The following is a 20,158-nucleotide window of genomic DNA, read 5'->3' as shown; positions in this document are numbered from 1 at the left end:
CCTGCCAGCCCCACCCCACGGGGCCAGGCTCCTTGGGGTAGATGCTGGGCCGGGGGTATCAAGTCTACCACCTCCTCTCTGCGGGGGAGGCAGGGGGTGGTCTTCAGGGTCCCGGGAGCCACAGCCTCAGTGGGCCTCCCCTCTCCCTCACCAGAACCCTCAGTGCCCAGAGGCAGAGCCTGGACAACATACCTGGGTACAGGGGCCAGATTCAGGCACCTCCCCCTCTAGATGCCATCAGTGTGGCCCAAGGCCCCTGGGCGGCGAAACTGCTGCCCGAAAGGGCAGCACCTCTGACTCAGCACCCACGTTCCAGGACTGTGGCCAACCCCCAGCCTGACCGCCAGGGCTGATGGTCTGCCCGGGGCAGCGCGGAACCCACCCACCCGCCTGTCTCTGGATCTCTGGGAAAGAACCTGGTAGAGTGTGCCCATTCCCAGGGAGAGAGGAGGTGAGTGACCACAGGGAGCTGACGGAGACCAGAGACCCGGGGACCATCGCACACGGTCAGTCAGGGGGCCTGGTCTGGGCCGCCACTGGCCCCCAGGACAGGGAGCCCCAAGGGCCCCGGGGAGGCCGGGTCTGGGGCGCCCCTCCGAGGGGAGCACGTCTCACTCCCGGGGTGAGGGCTCCCTCCGTGACTCGCCTGCAGGCCTGCCCGTGGTGGCCCCTGGAGCCAAGCAAGTCTCCCTAGAGAGAAGCAGGGAGGTGCTGGGTGCTGCAGCAGAGAGCGCAGCTCCGCGGCCAGACCGCCGGGCGTGGCTCCCAGGCTGCCAGGTGCAAGCAGGGGACCTGCAAGGCATAGCCTGAGCCCTCTCCGCCTCGGCTTCTTCACTGGTAGCATGGAATGGTGATAATAGTCAGTGCGATGACACGGATGTGTATCAGGCAGCTTCAGCTGCGTAAGGAGCCACCGCAAACTGGGTCCGAACTCCTACCAGTAGTCTCCTTGCTGGTGAGCCCATAGGTGGGGGTGGTCTGGTGAGCTGGTTCAGGTCTGCTCCCACATTTCCTGATGCTCCCTGAGCCAGTGGCGCCCTGGGCAAGTGGCCCGAGCAGAAGCGAGCCGGCAGGCACGTGTGCCGCAGACCTGCCCAGAAGCCTAGCCACATGGGGTCCCCGCAGCCCCAGAACAACGGCAGACAGAAAGGAGTGGAAATGCTGGGTGCACCTCTCAGCCTGTCTGCCTGTCAGTGGCTGTGCATGGGCCTCACCATGATGCAGAAGACTCTCCGCCTGCCTTCTCACAGAGGTAATACAGCTCCCCTTGCATGCCTCCAGAGACGGGCACCTCACTCCTGCTGAGGCAGCTGGCTGCAAAGCTCTTCCGTGTTTGACCTGGGCCATGCCCTGGGGTCCCTGGTCTGCTTCCACAAGGGCAGATCTACTGCATGTGTTGAGCACCTGCTGAATGCAGTGTGAGACCGGGCTGCCAATCCCACAAACAGCGCAGATGCCCTCACCAGCCCCGGGGAAGCCTGGGGAAGCCCAGACCCTGCAGGGCCACCAGCAGTGTTCAGGCCATGAGACCCACCACACTGTCTGGCAGGGCCACCCCTGCCCTTGCCCCTGTCTCCTGGGTCCCCTGGTCAACAGCCACAGGGGCAAAAATTGCCCGGAAGCCTGAACTGAAGAGCTTCCCACACCTCCCTCCTCTCTGCAGAGATGAGCTGCAAGCCCATCGTCCACCTGGTGAGCACCCAGGGTGCTCCCAATGGGGGGCTGGGGCGGGGCACCGCCATCCTGGCTGCTGGGACGATTCCGAGGCCATCGGGCTCGGCGAAGCCATAAATCTCAATAACCACCGGCCCCGTCTCTCCTGTCCCTGAAATAACAGGCGCGATTTCACCAGTGGCTGCCGGCTCCCGGAGGGCTTTCTGATAAAAAGCCACTTCTCCAAAACATCAAACCCAAGTTCCTCTCGTCTTTCAAACAACCGAAGGGTCAGGTTTCCCTTGAGGGGACGGAGGCCCGAGGCAGGCCGCCGGGCAGCAGGCAGCGCAGGGTGTGGGCCAAGAGGCCAGCGGCAAGGCTCTGGGGTCCCGGAGCATTTGGTAGCCTCCTTAAAGCACATACAACACCTCGGGGAGACGGCTCATCACATCTCTGCTTGATTACCATTAGCGGCAGGGTGTTCACTACCTCTCAGTGCCAGCTGGTCCACATTGGAAAGAATCCGCTGAGAGAAATGCTTTGGACGTGGCCCCAGCACTGGAGACAGATGCAGCTGTCCACCCCTGGTTCTCATGGGGAGACCAGGAGCCCGCTCTGTGACCCCAGGGAGCCAGGACCCACTGGGAGTTGGGGCGGGAGGTGGGAAGGGGCCGTACGCCCACTGTGCTGCTGTGGTTTTGTCCTGGGCAAGTGTGGAGTGGGTTTGTGGAGTCTTGGATGGGGGAGCCCCGCCGCGGGGCGAGGCCAGGGCTGGGAAGGCGAATGGCCCCACCCATCGGCCCAGCTCATTCCGGGTGGGGTGCTCTCTCTCTCTCTAGCTGGGGGCCCCATCCCCTCTCAGCCTTGTCTGTGGGCCCACCAAGCCGACCAGAACGGCCCCAGTTCTTTTGTAATCCCTCCTCTCCTCCCCTCACAGCACCTAAAGGACACTAGGGATCCGGGGGCCCCCAGGAAGGGCGGAGCCCAGACCTGAACCCCAGACGACAGAGTCTCTGGCCTGAGCCCCTGACCACACACTGGGCAGGGGAATGGAGGCCACCCCCAAGGACTTGGGATCAGGGCAGGGCCCCAAGGAGAGTTGTCCCCTCCATCGGTCCCTGCTCCTGCTCCGAGAAACTTTGCTTATCGCTCAGCCATCCTGCAGCGCCTCCTGGATGCCCGGCCCGCAACCCCTCCTTCCAGCGTGTCCTCCAGACCATTCGCAGTGACCCGGGGAGCAGGGAGGGCACTCTGCGGGGTCCCCATTCCAGAGTGGGTGACTGGGGCCGTCAGAGGCACAGCCCCTCCTCAGGGAGGTCTCCCCAACTGTCCCCTCAGCAGGAAGTGGGGCAAAACTTCTGAAATCTGGGCTGCCCCGCAGCAGGGACACGGCTCAGGAGGCAAGAAATCACAAGGGCCTGGCGGTCTTGCCCTTTTCCCTCTGCCAGACAGGGAGCTCCTTGAGGGCAGACACTGAGCAGGGCGGGGATCCTTGCGTCCCCTCAAACCCTCTGGTGACCGGGTTTGCCCTCTACACAAGGGGTCACCGGAGGGAGGAATGGCTCCTAGCGAGCACAGGGCCGGGCTCACCGGCCGACGGCGCTCCCAGCTGGGGGCTCTGCAGAGAGAGGCCACCGTCACAGGGCCCTGGCTTCCGGGGGGCCCCACGCTCCTGCTCCCCTGAGGAGGGGCCTCCTCTTCCTCCACGTCCGGGGTCCCTCCTGCTCCTTCGAGGGTCTCAGGATGAGGCCACAAAAGGCCTTCGGGGCCCAGAGCAAGCTCAGCTGCTCGCTGGCCGGGACGCCCCCTGGCCTAGGAGCCCTGCACCCACCATCCCCCCCGAACCCTCCCCTCAGGCAGTCAGAGCAAACGGGGGCTCAGAGAGGCTCGGCCGCTTGCCCAGGGCCACACAGCAAGTAGGCAGCCGAAGCAGGACTTGAACCCAGGTCCATCTGAGTCCTAAGCCTGGACTAGTGACTCCACTAGGGACAACCTGCCTCTAAAGAGGCAGAGGGAGCCTTGGGGCCCTCCTTGGGCAGACGGGGAGGCCGAGGCCCGAGAGGAGACTGCGCAAGTCCACACAGTGAGCTAGGGCGAACTAAGGTGAGCCCCTGGCTTTTCGGGCTGCAGCCCAGAGCTAGACCCAGCCCGGGCCAAGCTGGGAGGTCGCTGGTGGGCACAGCTCTGGGATGCCTGGCTTGGAGCACCCCCTGCCCTGTCCAGAAGTGCCCGCGGGACACCAGTGGGGGCCTGGCCCTCGCGAGCATTCACCATTCACCACCGGCTGCCTGCCCCAGCTGAGATGAGAACCAGGGCCCCGGCGGGGGACGGGGGGCCCCGTGGCCCACTCTCTCCCTCCTTAGCCCCTGGGTACATGGGCACCCGGAGGCAGCCCCTCCAGCCAGGAAGGGCAGTGGCCCCTAAAGAAAGACCTGTGGCTGCTGGCGGGCCCTCCGTGTAGGCCGAGCAGATCCAACCTGAGCACCCCAAGTGCTCCGTACGGAGTTCGAGTGGTGTTCATCCCCTGGTCCTTTCTCTCGCTCAGTCCTGGGGTGCCTGACACACCTGAGCCAGGCTCGGGGAGGGCGCGGGGTGTGTGCATGGGTCCTGGTCCAAAATAGGTAGCTTCAATGTGTGGCAGGGCCTGAGCCAGGATGGGGCCCCTAGTCCAGACCGAGGCATCAGGGAGGACTGCCTGGAGGAAGGCACATCCACACTGACACAGCAGGGACGGGAGACGCTGTTTGGATGGAAGGAGGGGCAGACCCGCAGAGGGGGGCAGGGGCTTCCAGACCATCGTGCAGGGGCAAATGTGTCGGAAGGAAATGGATGCACGTGGACAGGTGCAGCGATGCCCTGGAGTCCGGACTCGGCCGGAGGCTGGAAGCAGCTGTGGCTGTTCTCAGGGGCGGGGCACCGCCTCCCCCCGAGAGCTGCCCTGTCCCGAGCGGCCTCCAGGACACCCGCGCTCCTCCCCCGTCCTGTGGCGCCTGGTTGGCGGTTGATGTGCGGGGAGATCACCTGCTGATCCAGAACCACCGAGAGCGCCACCCCCCCTCCAGGAAGCCTTCCTGGGCTTGCCCGGGGTGCCCTGAGCCCTGGAGCTGCCCCTCTCAGAGGCAGGGAGGCAGCTGCTCCTGCCGACTCGGTGGCCTCTGTTCTGGCCACTGCGGCCATCTCCTTCCCGCAGTCCCAGGGAGCCTTCACGGTCACTGTCCTCTCGCCCCTCGGTGTGGCCACCAGCCTGCCACCAGGCTGCCCCGCCTTCCCCTCCCGCACTCGCCCTCCCCACCCCCACCCTGTTCTCTGGCAACTCCCCTACAGCGCGGACGCCCCGCCTGGTGATCGGGTTCGCCATCTGCTTCCTTCTCTTCCTTGTTCTGCGTCCACACTCCCTCCCTGTGTGTCTGAGACGCTCCCCCCACACATACACACACGTAGGCTCCCACCCACACGGGCATGCACGCCCCTCCATCCTGATGTCAGGGTCCGCCATGGGCCCCACGGCCCCGCAGGCCTGGCCCCGCACCATGCTGCCCCACTTTGCTTAGCAGAGGGGACAGGCTCCGAGGTGTTGGCGACCCGCCAGGGCCACAGCTGGTAAACGGCAACGCTGAGGTTTGAACCAGCTTCTTCACCGTGAGGCCCACGCCGCCGCCGGCCAGCTCCCCGGAGGAGCCAGGGTACTCAGCAGGCCTGTCCCCACCTGCCCTCTGGCTGCTAACACAACAGAGAAGCTAATCGAGACATCAATATGTTTACTAGGAGCAACGGAACCTTCAGAAAAAGAAAGTGGAGAGGCCCAGGGAGGGCTGTCTGGGTTTCACTCTGTCGAACTGAGCTGAGACATCTTCAGAGGAGGGGCCCTCAGGGCTTTCTGCTCCTTCCGCTCCCCCAGATCCCGACTGCAGACAGGCTGATTGGCGTCACTGCTGGGCCTCGGGTCACACAGGGTCCCTGAGCCCTCAGCTCTGGAGGGGACAGCTGGGGAGTCCCCACAGGCTGCAGGGACCCAGCACTCTGAACCCCGAAGGGGCCGCCAAGCCCGGGTGCACTCCCGAGTGAAGCCTTGCATGGCCCCGGCCTCAGCAACCCGTCCCCGAAGCCCCCGGTCCCACGCAGGTGGCTCAGTCCCGTGGCCGCCCAGCACATGCAGAGTCCAGGTGAAGGAGGGGCCCGGCGAGGGGCCCGCAGCCTTTTCCGTGGACCGGTCCCCCCCCCACCTCACCAGTGCCCCGACCCTGCCTGTTCAAGGGGGTGCCCGACCTCACACCGGGTGGGAGGTGGAGGCTGGCAGGTTCGGGGTGGCCCAAGTCTTCACGCTGTGCCACGGCGGGGGACAGGGACGCTGGCACCATCTGCAGTGCGCACCTCCGCCTTCGCCTCAGCAGCAGGCAGAGGGGACCACCCATTCCTCTGTTCCCAGGAGGAGCCCGTGGCCAGAGGCGAGGAGGAGCGGGCCGAGGTCGGCCCTCGGCGGACACCCGGACACTGGATTCGTGAGGGGGCCACTCCATTAGGTTTATACACGTCCAGTCTCTATGTCGTGCGGCCCAAACTGCCGTGGTACCGGGTCCCGGCTCTGGGATGGGAAACAGACTCCCAACAGGGGGCTGAAGACAGCAGCCGGCCCTGGCTCGGCCCCCCGCCGGGCCCTGGGCTCCCCTCCCCGCTGGGGAGCTGAGCCGGCTCACGGCCACCCCACCGGGCCCCGGCGGCTGCAGCCAGCAGGCAGACCCACTTGGGCGGTGGAGCCTCGGTTCCCAACCCCGCTCTGACCCCCTCCCCGCGGATTTCAGGCCACAGGCAGCTCCCGGAGAGCGGTTGGCGGGGGTCAGGGGGCCCAGCTGGTGAACAAACAGTCCTGCTCTTCCAGAAAAATCCAAAGTCTCATTATCTCGTCCACTCAGCAACCCTCCAGTGACCCTCGGCCTCACCAGGCAATGCCAAGTCCAGCCACCTGATGCGGACGTCAGCCCTCCAGGTCCGGTGGCCCTGGCGCGTGTCAGGCAGTGGGACTGTATGAGCCTGAAGGACGGCTGGCCACCCCGGCCAGAAGGGAGGACCAGGGCCAGGGGTCTTCTTTGGTGAAGATGGACCGTGATAGGTCACACCTGCTCTGCCAGGGGCGAGGGGTGGGAAGGAGCAGCTCAGGCTGATGCACATGCCTGCTGACTTCCCCAGGGACCCCCAGCCACCAGGTCCCGGAGCCCGAGGGGGCCACGGTCCCCTTCTCCAAGCTTCAGGTCACACTACTGGGGCAGGGAAGCTCTCCCTTCTCCGAATCACTCAGGTGCCCACCCCTCCTCGGCTGACCTCCGCCATTGTCCCCGGAGGAGAGCGCCCCACCGTCCAGCAAGCCCCCCTCAGCGGCAGATGGACACCTGGCCCCCGGAGCCTCGGCTGAGGCTGCGGTGTTTGTCTGGCCCATCCCACATGGGGAGCAAAGGCAGCAGCTTCTGATAGGATGGGGAATGATGGGTCAGAGGGTCCAGCCGGCCAGCCAAGCGCTCGCCCCCCACCACCCACCCAACCACCCACCACCTCCCGAGAGGGTCCCCGCCCCGTGAGGGCGTTGGGGAGTTTCTTCCAGGGACCCACCCATTTCTGGGGCCCGTCAGAGACTCTGGGACACAGAACCCTGGGCCATGGTGGTCACTTAGAAAACCTGCTCATCAGAGAACTCTAAAACCCAGACCAAGAGCCACGGCCTTGACCATGAGTCCCGGGGCGCACAGGACCGTGCTTCCCCTCACACATCGCTTAATGTTTAACCGCCCCGGGGCCTTGCCAGCTGCCAATGACACAATATTAATTTTGCACAAAAGAGAGTTTCAGAGCGGCCGCCCCAGAGTCTGTGGGGCATCGGTCACGGAGGCCTCAGCCTGGCAGTCCAGGGCTGGGGCGAAGGGCGCCGCACTCCTCGGGGCGTCTCGGGAGCCCGGAGCCCCATCCTGACTTCCCCACCTCACTTGTTTCTGGACCCTGCTCAAAGACCCCCCCGAGAGGACCCCCAGTGTCCCTGCCCCTCCGGAGTCACACTTGCCCCGTCGGTCTCTGTCCCCTCCGCTCCCTTGTGCGTCTGAGCAAGAAGCCGACAACGCTCCTTCGAGGCCTGGCCCCTTGAGAGCAGACCTGGAGTGGGGGCGCGGGCTCAGGCGGCCGCTCCTGGAAGTGCAGTGGGGGCTGGGGGTGCATTCCCGAGCTGGTCGCTGCTGCAGGCACCGGGGCCCCGTCCCTAGGGCCCCTACATGACGGCAGAGCCACACCCCAGAAGTGTCACCCTACACGCTGCCCGGGCAAGGCGCCTGCCCGCCGACCGCCTGACTGGGGGGCCTTCGTGGGCCTACCCAGTGTCTCCAACAGGCCACACCTGCAACCAGTGACATGCAGGATGCTAGTAAGGGACGCGGGACAGCCCCCAACCAGCCCAGTCCCAGGCTGGGAGCTGTGCAGGTGAGCCCAAGTGCCCCTGCCTCCTGGGTCAGGAAAAGGCAACCACACCCATTTTAGAGACAGGAAAACTGAGGCCTGGCAGGTCATGTGGCCTTGCCTTTGGGTGCCAAGGCTGGGCGCAATCTGACCACAGCCACGCTCCAGGAATCTCTACACGCACGAACTCGGGCACTTGCAGGCCTCGGGGCTCAGGGCTCGGGGCTCCGCGTGGGGAAGAAATCAAGGAGGCCGCCTTCTCCTGCGCCACATCTGAGGGGGGCCACCTGTGGGGACAACAGCATAGGACAGCGGCTGAGAGACCCAGGAGGGCCGGCTCTGGGCCCGTGGCTACGGGAGCTCAGCCAGCACGGAAACCTCCCTCTTTCCCTCTATAAGCAGAGGGAGAGGGCCGGGGGCGGACGCTAGCCATCACAGGCCTGCGTGGAAATTCTGAGAACATTCCGGAGGACGGCCAGGCCGAGCGGGCCCTCCAGTGTCTTAATTACATGGAACACTCAGCCCTTTCGCTCACGGAAAACTCCACTGATGGAAAACACACTCAAAGTAAGTAACACAGACCCCGTGAGCCCGGAACCTGCCTGCACACGGGCTCCGCCCCCGCCCAGCGCACCCCCCTCGCCCTCCACCAGGTCTGGGCTTGGCCCCAAGGCTCCCAGAGTCAGGACCACGTGAGTTAGAGCCCCACCAGCTCTAATGGGTCACTAGCAGCTCCCTGAGCTCCGGGCCTCGCTGTTCTTGTCTGTGAAATGCAGACGGCCACTCGGCTGGCTGTGAGACCCTGGAGGGAAGGGACAGTGAGCCCTACCACAGCTCACAGTAAGCGGGCAAACATACATTTTAATTCTTTTCTGTTTTAGAGATGTTATGTATTTATTCTTAGAGAGAGGGAAGGGAGGGAGAAAGAAAGGGAGAGAAACATCAACGTGTGGTTGCCTCTCACAGGACCCGTACTGGGGACCTGGCCCACAACGCAGGGCTGTGCCCTGACTGGGAATCGAACCAGCGACCCACTGGTTCACAGGCCGGCAGGCACTCAGTCCACTGAGCCTGGGCCATTTTAATCCTTTCACGTCCTCGAGTGTCTCTGTGGTAGTTCTCGGAGCCCACGGGACTCCGGAGCTGAAATCGGGCGGGGCCGGGCCAGAATGCTGCGGTGAGGGGCCGCAGACGGGAGTTCAGGGACAGTGGGCAAGCCACCAGGTGACAGAGGCGAGCACCCTCCTGCTCCGTCCCTTGGCCCAGCCTCATGTCCTCGCCCTACAGTCTGTCTTCAGTCTGTCTGTCTGTGTCAAGGCGTCAAAGCGGATGGATGGACAGCGCATCAACAGCCCCGGAGGGAGGGCTCCGGCTCCAGCGGGCAGCGGGGGGCAGGGCCGGGGAGGGGGCGCCTGAGGGGAGCCCCAGCCAGATGCAACCAGGGCCTGGAGGGCCGGAAAGAGCCCCACCCCCGAGGGCCTCCGGGGCTGCCCCCCTCAGAGGGGGGGACTGTGCTGCCAGCCCCCACCCCGCAGATAGGAAGGCTGGGGCCTAGGGACGGGGACCGGCACCTCATTGCCGCGTCAGAAGCGGGGCCAGCGCTGGAACCCCGAGGCTGGGGAAGTGGGGTGCCCGCTCCCCCTGCCCCCCAACCCGGCCCCACCTCGCCCACAGCTCGGCGCCTGGGCTGCGGTCCAAGCAGCTCTGGAGGAGACTTGTTCGACACCGCAGTGTTTTTCCTGCGACTTCCTCTCTGCAGGGCACTGTGCTAGGCCTTCCAGAAACTTCCGAGGAAACCAAAACCCGAGCCAATTTCTCTGGCCTCTGGTGGCTGGGGGTTGGGTGGGGACGGGGGTGCAAGGCCCTCACACAAGAGGAAATGCTGTGGCTTGTGGCAAAGCAATGAACCCACTGTCCCCAGGGCAAGACCCCCCACCCCTAGCAGCCCCCCACCCTGCTGCCGCCCCACGGAATCCCGGCCTTGGAGCCTGCACCCCGACCGGGTCAGGGTGGGCTCAGCCACTGAGTGTGCCTCCTGGGCCACCGTGGCCAGCCCTCGCCTCGCCCGCAGCCCCCAAACCCCACGACCCCCCCTCCCTTGGAGGGAGCCCCACTGCTTCACGCCGCAGTTGCTGACCCGGCACCCATAGGCACGGTCACTGAGCTCTGCCCCGAGCACGGTGGAGAGCCAGGTGAGCACGGGGTGGGCCCCCGAGGCTGCTCTCTGCTCTCAATCCACACGGGACCTCACAGCCAGAAGCCCAGGTGCCCACTCAGCTCACCTGTGCCTCGCAGGAAGGCCCCGGTGGCTTCGTGGAGGGCAAGCCCTGGGGGCTGGCCCACCCACGTGCTCCTCCGTGGGGAACAGCTGGTCGGCCACGGGAGCCCGGGCCTCAGGGCCTGCGTCCCCCACTGGCCGGGGTGGCACCTCGAGCTTTCCTCTCTCACTGGAGGATCCGGGGCTTTTCTTCAGATCACCGTCTTTGGGGTGTGCATCTCCTCGGGAACGTTTTCCCCGGAAGACTGCCGACTCACAACACAGAAGACGTCTAACTGCGTAAAGATGCCCGGCCACCTGACGTTGGATCACGCTAATCTCCACCGGGCCCTCAACACACCAGCCGGCACACGCGCACACACACACACATGAAATCTTCCCGCAGCCCTCTCTCCGGGATGCATCCGTGGTAGCTCTAAGGCACGCATGTGCGCCTGCGTGAGCCATATCAGGTGAGCCTGTGCCAATGGCCACCACGGCTCCGGCCCAGCGCGCCTCGGCGAAGGGAGGTCAGAGGCCGTGCTCACACTCGAGGCCCAGCCCGTGGCGTCCCCGGGAGGATGCTGTTACGCCAGCAACAGCAGCGATGACGGCCACCTGGACCGCGTCTGCTGGTCCGGGCAGCAGTCTGGGCACACGGTGGGTTCGCCCAGGGGCCCCTCACAGCCACACTGTGATGGGGACCCTGTCACTGCTCCATTTACAGGAAAGAAACTGGCCTGGAAACCCTGATAATGGCAGGTTGGTGGACCCTACAAGACTCGGGCCCCCTCAGGCGATGCCCCCCGCCCCTCCCCCAGAAGACAGTGTCCTTCCTGCGTGTCTTCTAACGTGGACTCCTGTCCCCTCGTACCACCTGCTTTCAACAGACTGCACCGCGCCGCACACGGCCAGGGCCTGGGGGTGGTCAGACAGACACCCACCCAGGCCTGGGTCCTGCTCTGCTCCGCAAACACACAGCCTTAGCGCTCCCCACACGGCGCCCCGCTGGGCCTCAGTAAAGCGGAGGTGGCCACTGCCCTGTTAGAGGGAGGGAGGGAAGGGTCACGGCGGAGTGCCGTGTCCGGTAGCCAGGCCAGCCTCTGTGGCGGGCGGCGACATCCCCCAGACTCGGGGCTCCCGCTGCGCAGGCTCCGACCGAAGGCCTGGGCCGTCCCATGAGAGTGAACCCCACGGAGGAGCAGACCTGAGCCGGGGCCACCCCACCTGCGGGCCACATGGGAGCCGTGCAGGCCCTTGGCTCCACGCAGACCTGCCTCCCCGCCACAGCACCCGTCCTGCACTGCCAAGGTCATGGCTTTCCCCCTCCCTGCAGGGGACTCGTGGGTACGGGCCACCACCCTCCGTGCAAGCTGGCCCCTCACAGGGCCGGGCTGAAAACCTCCCGGAGGCACCATGCGTAGTCGGGGACGCAGCAGCCAGCCGGACACTGGGAAAGCACCACTGACCCTGCTCCGTCCGTCCTCCACCAGGAGGCTGGCTGGACCTTCCTTCATCCCGGGAACACATGTCCCAAGCGGCCCTGTCACTGGCCTGCACTTTGCCGCTGTCCCCCACTCAGCCCCACCCACTCTGTCCCCTCCCCCACCTCTGGGTGGTCTGATGGACTGACGCCTCTGCGGGAAGGGCTGCCGCTGCCTCCTGGGCCCCTGCAGAGCTCTCCCCGACCCCTCCTGCCTGCCCAGACCCCCTACTCCCCACGTTACATGTGACAACCTGGGGCATTTTACCAAGACCGTGACAGCACAGAAACGCAGCCCTGGGGACAGCAGTGTCCCTCCCGGGGTACTGGCCACCCCCCTGTGTGCATGTTCCCCTGCTGGTGTGGATTCAGGGAGCCCCTTGGGGACCGAGGCCCCCCGCTGAACTCCGGACCGCAGGTGTCCCAGCTACCCCCGCCCAGCCGCCTTCACTGGGGACCCCACATCTCCTCGATCACAGTGGGGGCGATGTGAAGGGCTGCAGGCCCGGCCACCCACTGACTGGCCTCCAGGGGTCCCGGGCAGCAGCTCGGAGCCACACTGATGCCGCCCCAGGCCCAGCACGTGGGGTTTCCTGGGAGTCCCAAAGTCGCCACCACCGTGAGAGGCAAAGCTGGCATCCAGCCCAGCTCTGGCCCATCCCAAAGCCCAGGCCCCACCTCTGGCCCTGGGCCTGGGGGCCCGCACACCTAGGGGCCCCGCAGGACACAGGCATGGGCAATACTAAGCAGGTCCCTCCGTCCCTGCGCGGTCCCTGTGCCACCCGCTCTGTCATCGCCCCTCCTGCACCCCTGTCCCTCGTCCTGGCTTCCCAGCCCAGCCCGAGGTGCCTGGCCGACCGAATCCTGCCCTGGGGAAGAAAGAGCCCGCAGGCTCCAGCCCACGCGTCAGGGGGCCGGCCTGCACGACCCTGCGTGGATTTCCTGAGAGACGGTGACCATTCTCTCCCCGCCACAGCTGAGCCATGAACTCAGGGACTTGACTGCCCAGGCAGTGGGCTCCCCCGGGTGCCACCATCAGTGTCCCTGGCATCGGTCCCGGCCCCAGACTGAGGGCGGGCAGCGCGGCGCCTCCTGCCACCGGCCTCAGAACCACGCCCGCCGAGTGGCCTATGAATCCTGCCCTCACTCGGTCCGTGAGGAGCCTGTGGGCCGGCTTCCATCCTCCCAGCCGGCCAGGGACCCCCACGTGCTGTCCAGTGTCTCTGGGGCCGATCCCAGAGCCAGCTCTTCCCAGAACGAGTGAAGGCGGGTGTGGCGGGCCTGGCCTTGCCGCCCGGGCGTGGGAGGGACAGATGGGTGACCCTCCACTGAGATAAAACAGGCCTGTAAATCCTTATCTCAATCCCTCCCTAAAAGCTACGTCGGGCAAAATGGCCTGAACATTATTTTAGCCTATTAACAGCCTATGAATTAATCACTCGCAGCTCACGGAGGCCTCGTCGGGGAGCGGGGGTTGGGGAGAGAGTGGCGAGGTAATTATGCACCAGGCGCGAAACTCGCATCGAAGAGGCATATTTTACACTTAAATTATAATTAAATTTAGAGAAAGCTCTTCCGCCCAGTACACAAACACAATCTGTGCCGCCTCCCCGGGGCCGCGACTCTGAACCATTTATCTATTTGCCGCGGGAAGACTGCGAGCCTGCCGCCATCGGTGCTGCTGGGGGGAAGGTTCCAGAACACAGCCTGGGCAGCATCCACTCACACCCCGGGGCGTGGGTATGACCTTCCCAGCCCGGGAAGGTCCACTGACGGTGCCCCTCGGAGGGAGCCCCAGTGTCCTGCCAGGACGGCGAGCGGCCCTCCTGCCTGCCACGCCCCAGCTGCTCTGCCTGCGGAGAGAGAGGCCGCAAACCCTTCTCCGCAATGAGAGGCACAAACGGGGCCGCCCGTGCCTTGAAGTGCTCCTCGGGACGATTTCTGGGCCGCCCCCAAGACGGGCAAACACGAGCCCACCCCCACCGAGTGTGGAAGCTGGTCAGAGGCAGACCTCGAGGGGAGGGACAATGGCCCGACCCCAGTGTGTGTCGGAGCCAGCCTCTGGAGATGGCCGGGGCCTGGAGAGCACCAGAGTGGATGGGTGGACGGGCGGCTGCCCTCCCTGCTCGGGGACACACGCATTAGCCCAGCAGACTGGCCAGGTCCCTCTGCATGGAGAGGAAAGAGGGGACATGCCCTGACTGGTGTGGCTCAGTGGATTGAGTGCCAGCCTGCACACCAAGGGGTTGCAGGTTTGACTCCCAGTCAGGGCACAGGCCTGGGTTGTGGGCCAGGTCCCCAGTAGGGGGCGTGTGAGAGGCAACCACACATGGATGTTTCTCTCCCTCTCTTTCTCCCTCCCTTCCCCTCTCTCTAAAAATAAATAAATAAAATCTCTTTTAAAAAAGGAAGGAAGGAAGGAAGGAAGGGATGTGTGGCCGACTGGCGGGTGACCCAGGAGCCCCAGGGGCCGGGTGGCAGGCTGCACAAACCACTGAGGAGTGAACCACAGCACAAAGGGCGCACAACCCAGTGGGCTCTCACAGAGCCCAGGTCGATTCCTCACAAACACCCCTCAATAGATGAGGAAACAGGCCCTGCATGTCGCTCCCACGAGGGACCCGGCCACCAGGAAGCCAGGCCTGGCCCCCCAGCCCCGGGCTCCCCCTCTCCCAGGCCCCCACCTCCGTTCTGGTGGGGCGAGGCCCCACACGAATGCAGCCTGAGGCCACGTGAGCCCAGAGGGTGGCTTCGAGGGCAACAGCTTGGGGCCGGGCTGCCAACGTTCTTCTTGCAGAGTTCACGGCTTCCTGTGCCCTAGATGAAAGGCTCAGGGACCCCCTTCACGTCAGATGGGGACAAGACCCCCTGAGGAGCTGTGTGTGGACAAATCAGAACCCGGCCCAGGAGATGCCCCGCCCTCTTCACACCCGGCAAGAAACCTCAGAGAAACATGCTCAGGACGAAACACACCGGGGGCAGTGGCTCCCGGGGACCCCACACACCTGGGACTCAGGGGCCCAGGGTGGGAGGGGACTGCCAGTGTGGCCCACGCACCCTCAGAGGTTTCATCCCCAGAGGCAACCCTAGCTGCCCGCAGTCCAGTCTGGGCAAGGTCGGGGTGGCTGCGACCCAGCCTGCTCTCCTGTGGCTCCGGGCCTGGGCCTCGGTGTACCTGCCTGTCCAGTGGGGGCCCCTGCGCTTGCTGGATCAGCCCCAGGGGCTGCACAGGAAGGCGGCCACAGAGGCGGGGGCTCCGGGCCCTGCTCCCAGACCCGTCCCCCCGCAGGCTGGCCACTCCTAGTATCCCACCAACCCATTGGTCCCCCTCACAGTGACATGGTGACTCGGTGACAGGGAAACTGCACAGCCCGCAGCCGCCTCTGCTGGCGGAGGGAGCGGACACCCTCCAACGCCCGGCACCCCACCCTGACACCTCTGCCCACACCGGCCAGGGCCTCCTGGGGAACACACTGCCTCCCAGGCCAACACGGCCGCCCAGTCTGAGGCCGGGCCCCCGGTCCGGCGGGCCAGCTTGAGGGGGTTGTGCAGCCCAGGAATGTGGGGCCCAGCCGACCCAGGGTCTGCCACCCTGTCCATCCTGGCCACACCCCTACCCCAGCCCAAACCCTGACTGACTCCCCAGTTCCCAGTGAGGACGAAGGGGGGGCGAGGGGGGCAGGGACCAGGGGTGGGAAAGGAGGCGAAGCCTCAGAGAGGAAAATTACAGCGCGGGCGCCGGGCTCTCCCGGACCGGCGGCCGGGACAGCGCCACAGGCACAGGGTAAACAGACACTCTCGGTCCCAGGCCCTGGGAGGCTGGGGCCCACCCTGCAGGAGAGTGACTGTCACCGAGGGCCCAAAGCCTCAGCGGCCTGGAACGCCCCACGAAGGGACAGGGCCACCTGAGGCCTCAGCAGTGGAGGGGTAGCCCGGCTCCTCCTCCATGACAGAGAGTTAGGAGCCCCGGCCCTCGGAGCAGGGGGGGGACCAAGAAGCCACAGCGGACCAGGCCGTGTGTAAAGCCGGCCCCGGAGTGTTCCTGTCTGCAGCCCTCTGGGGAGGTGCAGAGGGTTTTGGGGGGGTCTGGGACCAGGGGAGAGGGCTAGGGAGGGTTTGTGGGGAGCCAGGGCCCGTTTAACCCCCAGCACCCTGCTTCACTCCCTCCAGCCCCCAGAAACTGGGGCCCAGAAGGGGCAGGACAAGGCCACGCCTCAGGCCCCCGGGAGGTGCTGCGCCCAGAGAGCCCCCTGACCTTTAGCCTGAGCTGCCTGACCTCTGCCTCCACCTTTGGCTCGGACTACCCGGGGCACAGGGTCTGCAGAGCCACAGCCCGTGGGGACCGGAAAACACTGGTTGCGTGAGCTCACGCCGGGCCCGACGGCCCAGCCTGGCACCCAGACGCCCTGTGCAGAGGTAAAGCTGGGAGAGGCGAGAGAAGGCAGGACCCCGTGGCACGGGGGAGGGGGCACCAGAGCTGGACGTGGAAGACGGCGCGCAGTGTGCAGGACGGAGAGGGGCCCCCGGTCAGCGTGGGTCTTGCAGGGAGGGGTTTCGGCCACGGCGCAGAGGGGTGGGCAGCTCCGGAGGGACACGGTCCGATCTGTGTTCTAGAAAGATCCCACCGGCCGCCGCGAGGGGAAGGGCTGGCGGAAGGGCAGAGCCGAGGAGGGCGAGGGGTTCGTGTTCCGGAGCAAAGCACGGACCCTCTGCGACCAGTGCCCCCGCACATTGGCCCAGGCCGCCCGGACCAGAGGGGCCGGAGCCCCGGTCCTGAACAGGCAGCCCTGGTCCGGGCGGCCCCCAGGGCCGGCACTGCCCTCCCGGGCAGCACGTGGCTGGGGAGGCAAAGGGTCCTGTTTCCCATTTTCCCCAAGCCCCAAAGGGACCCTTTGGCCCCAACTGCAGCTCGGTCTCTGCCAGGGCCCTGCCCTGGAACAGGCCCAGGGGACGGTGTCTGGCCAGCTCAGGAGCGAGAGGCCCGTGCCACCTGGCCGTGAGAGGGGACAGGAGCAGCGCCAGCAGGGATCCCTGCGTGTGGGGGTGGCCTGGCGCAGACATATTGTTACCCCATTCGGGGCCCGCCTGCGGCCAGGCACGAAGCCAGCCAGCCCACCTGTGCTCCTGCCAGGCTGGCCCCAGAGTCCAAACCGGGAGAGGCTGCCCTGCCAGACTGGCCTCGCTCCTCCATCTCCCCACTGCCCAGCAAGGGGCCCCTCCTCTCACCACCAGGAATGCCAGGGGTGGTCACCCACGACTCCCTACTGGAAGTGTTGGGCGCCACCCTTCCCGCCTCCAGTGAGGAAACCGAGGCACGGGGAGGAGGTCCCTTCCCGGGCCTGCACAGGCCCGTCCGACTTGAGCCCTCGGGCACAGGCAGGCAAGCACAGTGCGTCTCACACGGCCGCCGCCCCGGCCAGGGACCGGCCCCGGGGGCAGCCAGGCCCCAGTTTCCAACAGAAGGAGGCCACATCGGTTCCCTCGACCCCCCCAGCACCAAGTCCACGGGATCGGGGCCCCTGCAGCTGCCCCCCAGACAGGCGCTCAGGGACAGGGCGCTGACCCCAGCACAGCCACGTCCCAGACACGGGCTGGCTCGGAGGAGCGAGCAGGCCCTGGCCTCTGTGCCTGGGTCTTCCATGCCCCCCCCCCAACCAGGCCTGGCTGCAGCCAGGGAGCCAGGGCGCTGCCCCAGACCCAAGAGACAACGGAGAGAGCGGGTGGGCGTGCCCTGGGGCCACCCCACAGCGGCCTGGCACGTTCTCGGCCATTTCCTCTCCCAGTGAGAAACCACACGGAGGTCTTTAAAAGAGAAAAGATGGTGGGGGTGGTGAGAGGGGAGGCTCTGGCACGGGTGCAGGGAGCCGGCAAAACTGAACCATTGGGCCTGGCAGTGGCGGGGGTGGGGGGAACTGCCCCCAAGGCCCCGGAGCAGGAGCTGCTGGCACCTGGCAGCCCAGACAGGGCACCTCCAAGGAGACAAAGCCCAGCCTCTTGTCCAGTGAGGACAGCGTCTGAGAGCCCTTCGCACCAGCACCGGGGTGCTCCGGAAGGGCCTGGTCGGGCCCTGTCAGAGTCAAGCCTGCTCCAACCCTCGGATGAGGGTGGTGTCGGGCCCATGGGAAGGGACCCAGGGGCCCAGCGGGGTGGCCGTCATCCGAGGCCTTGCAGTGAACGGGGGGCCAGGCTGTGGCCCGTCTGCCCAGGGCCTCAGAGAGCCAGCAGCCTGCGGCAATTCCAGCTGAATAGGACCCACGGTAACGGCTCTGAACTCACACAACGGCCCCTCACGACTGCGGAGCCTGGACACACCAGCCCCTGAGGACTGGGGCCCCAAGCACCCTCTGCCTCAAGCCTGTGTCCCATCCCCATCCTCCGCTGGCCTGGTGTTCCACCACGGTCCTCAGGCTACGGCGTCGCCCCTGGGTTCCTGCAGGCGCCTCTCGCAGCTGTTCCCAGCCAGAGCCCCAGGAGGAGCGTGGGCAGCACTTCCCTCGGACCACCTGCTCCTCCAGGGCTGGATTTAAGGGCCTTCCAATAAATAACGGGGTAGGAGACTCTCCTGGAAAGGGAGAGTCCTGTTTGGTCCTATTTCCCTTTTTGCCCTGGCTGCCAGGCAGCTCGGCACCGCATGGGGACCCACCGCAGGGTCGCTCCGCTTGCCTTCCCCATGCGCCCCACCCTGTGGGGTTGGCTTTGCCTTTCTGTCGCCCATCTGCCTTCCTTCCCTGTGTGTGTCCCTGGGCCTCAGGGGAGTGAGATGGCCTCTACCCTCATTTGCTTCAGGTCTCACGCTGTGGAGCTGCACCCACCAACCAGGCTGATGTCCCCGTGGGCCTCACGCTCCGGGGACAGCAGGGCCTGGGGGAGCAGCTTCAGGAGAAAAGAGGGGTGAAGGGGACAGGTCCGAGGGGTCTCTCCACAGCTTGCTGGTTGGGGGTTCTGGGGGTTGAAGGGCAGTTGTTGTAAAGGCCGAAAGCTGGAGGGGTGGGCGGGGGCCCCTCGGGCAGGAGGAGAGGCTCCCTCTCAAGCCTGAACCCCCCAGCCCCCAGATTTAGGTGGCTGTCCCCTTGGGGGCACACCACCTGCCTGCAGCCCTCCATGGAGTCGGCCCTGTGCTGATCCTGGGGACAGTGGGGCTCACATAACGGGGTGGGGGGGAGGTGGGGACAGCCAGTGGCCGCCAGGTGGGCACCCTTTCAGAGGCCCGGGCCTTAGAAAGACAGGAATAGAAAAGGACGCCCCACAGTCCCTGTGGCTGCAGCCCCGGGTTGCAGAGCAGCGGACCAGGTGGTGCCCGACAGCGGGTCCCTCCCTGGTCTGGGGCCCGCTCTGGCAGCAGCGAGCTCGGTGGCCTGTCCAGGGCCCCCTGAGCTGGCTTCCAATTGCCAACCTGGTAACACTTCATGGCACAGGGGACCCCGTGCTGGGCACCGGCAGCCCTGGGCTGGCCAGCTGGCCAGCCAGCCTCCGTTTGAGCCCGCGCTGTCCTGCCCCCAGCGTGAGCCCAGTGGGCCCTTTAAGAAGCCAGGGCTGCGGTGGGCACGGCACAGAGCTGGCCCTGTGTGCAGGCGGGCACGTTCTGCTGCCTCTGGAAGGCTGAGCTGGAGAGGAGACAAGACGTTCTTGCGCCGCCCGGTAAACAAGCCTGAAGTGTTTTGAAAGCCTCTGGCTGCAGAGGAGGCTGTGAGGCAAACGCGGGAATTGCACAAGCCGGGCGGGCCGTGCGGTGGCGTCGGGCTAACCCCCACCCCGGGGCCCTCGCGGTGGCGGCCGCTCTGTGAGCCGGTGCCCAGGACCCCACGGCCCGCCCAGATGTGGGCTCCCCAGGTGTGCACGTGGGGCCCGGGGGCTTGTACACACACGCCTCCGCTAGGAGCCTGGGCGTGCGAACGCCTGTGGGTGTGTTTGTGTGTGTGACGGGGTCTGTCTCGAACACACGGGGCACCCAGGTGTGGGTGCCCCGCACGCCCCAGCGCTCCCCTTGGAGCCCAGCTGGAGGACCCAGGTTAGGGCTGCCCACCGTGGGGGAAGGGTCCCTCCCCAGGGAGAGAGGAAGGGCGGTGGGGCGAGGAGAGCTGGCCCCGAAGGCCAGACGCCTGTAGGACCCGGGGGGAGCCGGCGAGGAGGCTGAGCCGATCGCACGGGGGCTCCTGAGGGACCCCCCCGCCCTGGAACTGGGGACAGGCGCGTGCAGGTTGCGGTGCGGTGCAGGCGTCCTGGCCTGGCCTCTATCATAACTCCTGGCCCCGTGGCCCGCTCAGCCACCACCCAGCCTGCCGCCCTGGGGGCTTCGTTTCTCATCGATAAGACGGACGACTCCATCTGCCCCT

The 20,158-nt window shown here is 66.1% G+C and overlaps 1 protein-coding gene across 5 annotated transcripts; it reads left to right on the top strand.

The window, feature by feature from the left end:
• Nucleotides 1-352: 352 nt before the first annotated feature.
• Nucleotides 353-10,431, top strand: LOC119036106 (uncharacterized). Of its 5 annotated transcripts, none has more exons than XM_053667749.1 (4): nucleotides 353-506; nucleotides 1,126-1,252; nucleotides 1,664-1,692; nucleotides 1,838-5,476. In XM_053667749.1, the coding sequence occupies exons 2-4, from the start codon at nucleotides 1,159-1,161 to the stop codon at nucleotides 2,645-2,647; spliced, it is 933 nt and encodes a 310-aa protein (XP_053523724.1). In that variant the 5' UTR covers nucleotides 353-506; nucleotides 1,126-1,158; the 3' UTR covers nucleotides 2,648-5,476. The 5 variants fall into 5 exon arrangements, 3 of the variants coding, with proteins under 3 accessions (XP_053523724.1, XP_053523723.1, XP_053523722.1); XM_053667748.1 differs by having other exon boundaries at nucleotides 1,089-1,252; XM_053667747.1 differs by having other exon boundaries at nucleotides 1,032-1,252.
• The last annotated feature ends 9,727 nt before the right edge of the window (nucleotides 10,432-20,158 follow it).

This window comes from Artibeus jamaicensis, unplaced genomic scaffold (assembly GCF_021234435.1).
Source record: "Artibeus jamaicensis isolate MK-2021 breed Jamaican fruit bat unplaced genomic scaffold, CSHL_Jam_final contig_471, whole genome shotgun sequence".
Lineage (NCBI taxonomy): Eukaryota > Metazoa > Chordata > Mammalia > Chiroptera > Phyllostomidae > Artibeus > Artibeus jamaicensis.
Note: the sequence above shows the minus strand (reverse complement) of the source record. Positions and strands in the feature narration are given on the sequence as shown.

Excerpts from the sequence above, each read along its gene's own strand:
- LOC119036106 (XM_053667748.1), top strand. The coding sequence starts at position 1,111 with ATGGGGTCCCCGCAGCCCCAGAACAACGGCAGACAGAAAGGAGTGGAA. Across the intron at positions 1,253-1,663 it reads CCGCCTGCCTTCTCACAGAG|AGATGAGCTGCAAGCCCATC; the intron begins GTAATACAGCTC and ends TCCTCTCTGCAG. Across the intron at positions 1,693-1,837 it reads GCAAGCCCATCGTCCACCTG|GCGCGATTTCACCAGTGGCT; the intron begins GTGAGCACCCAG and ends CTGAAATAACAG.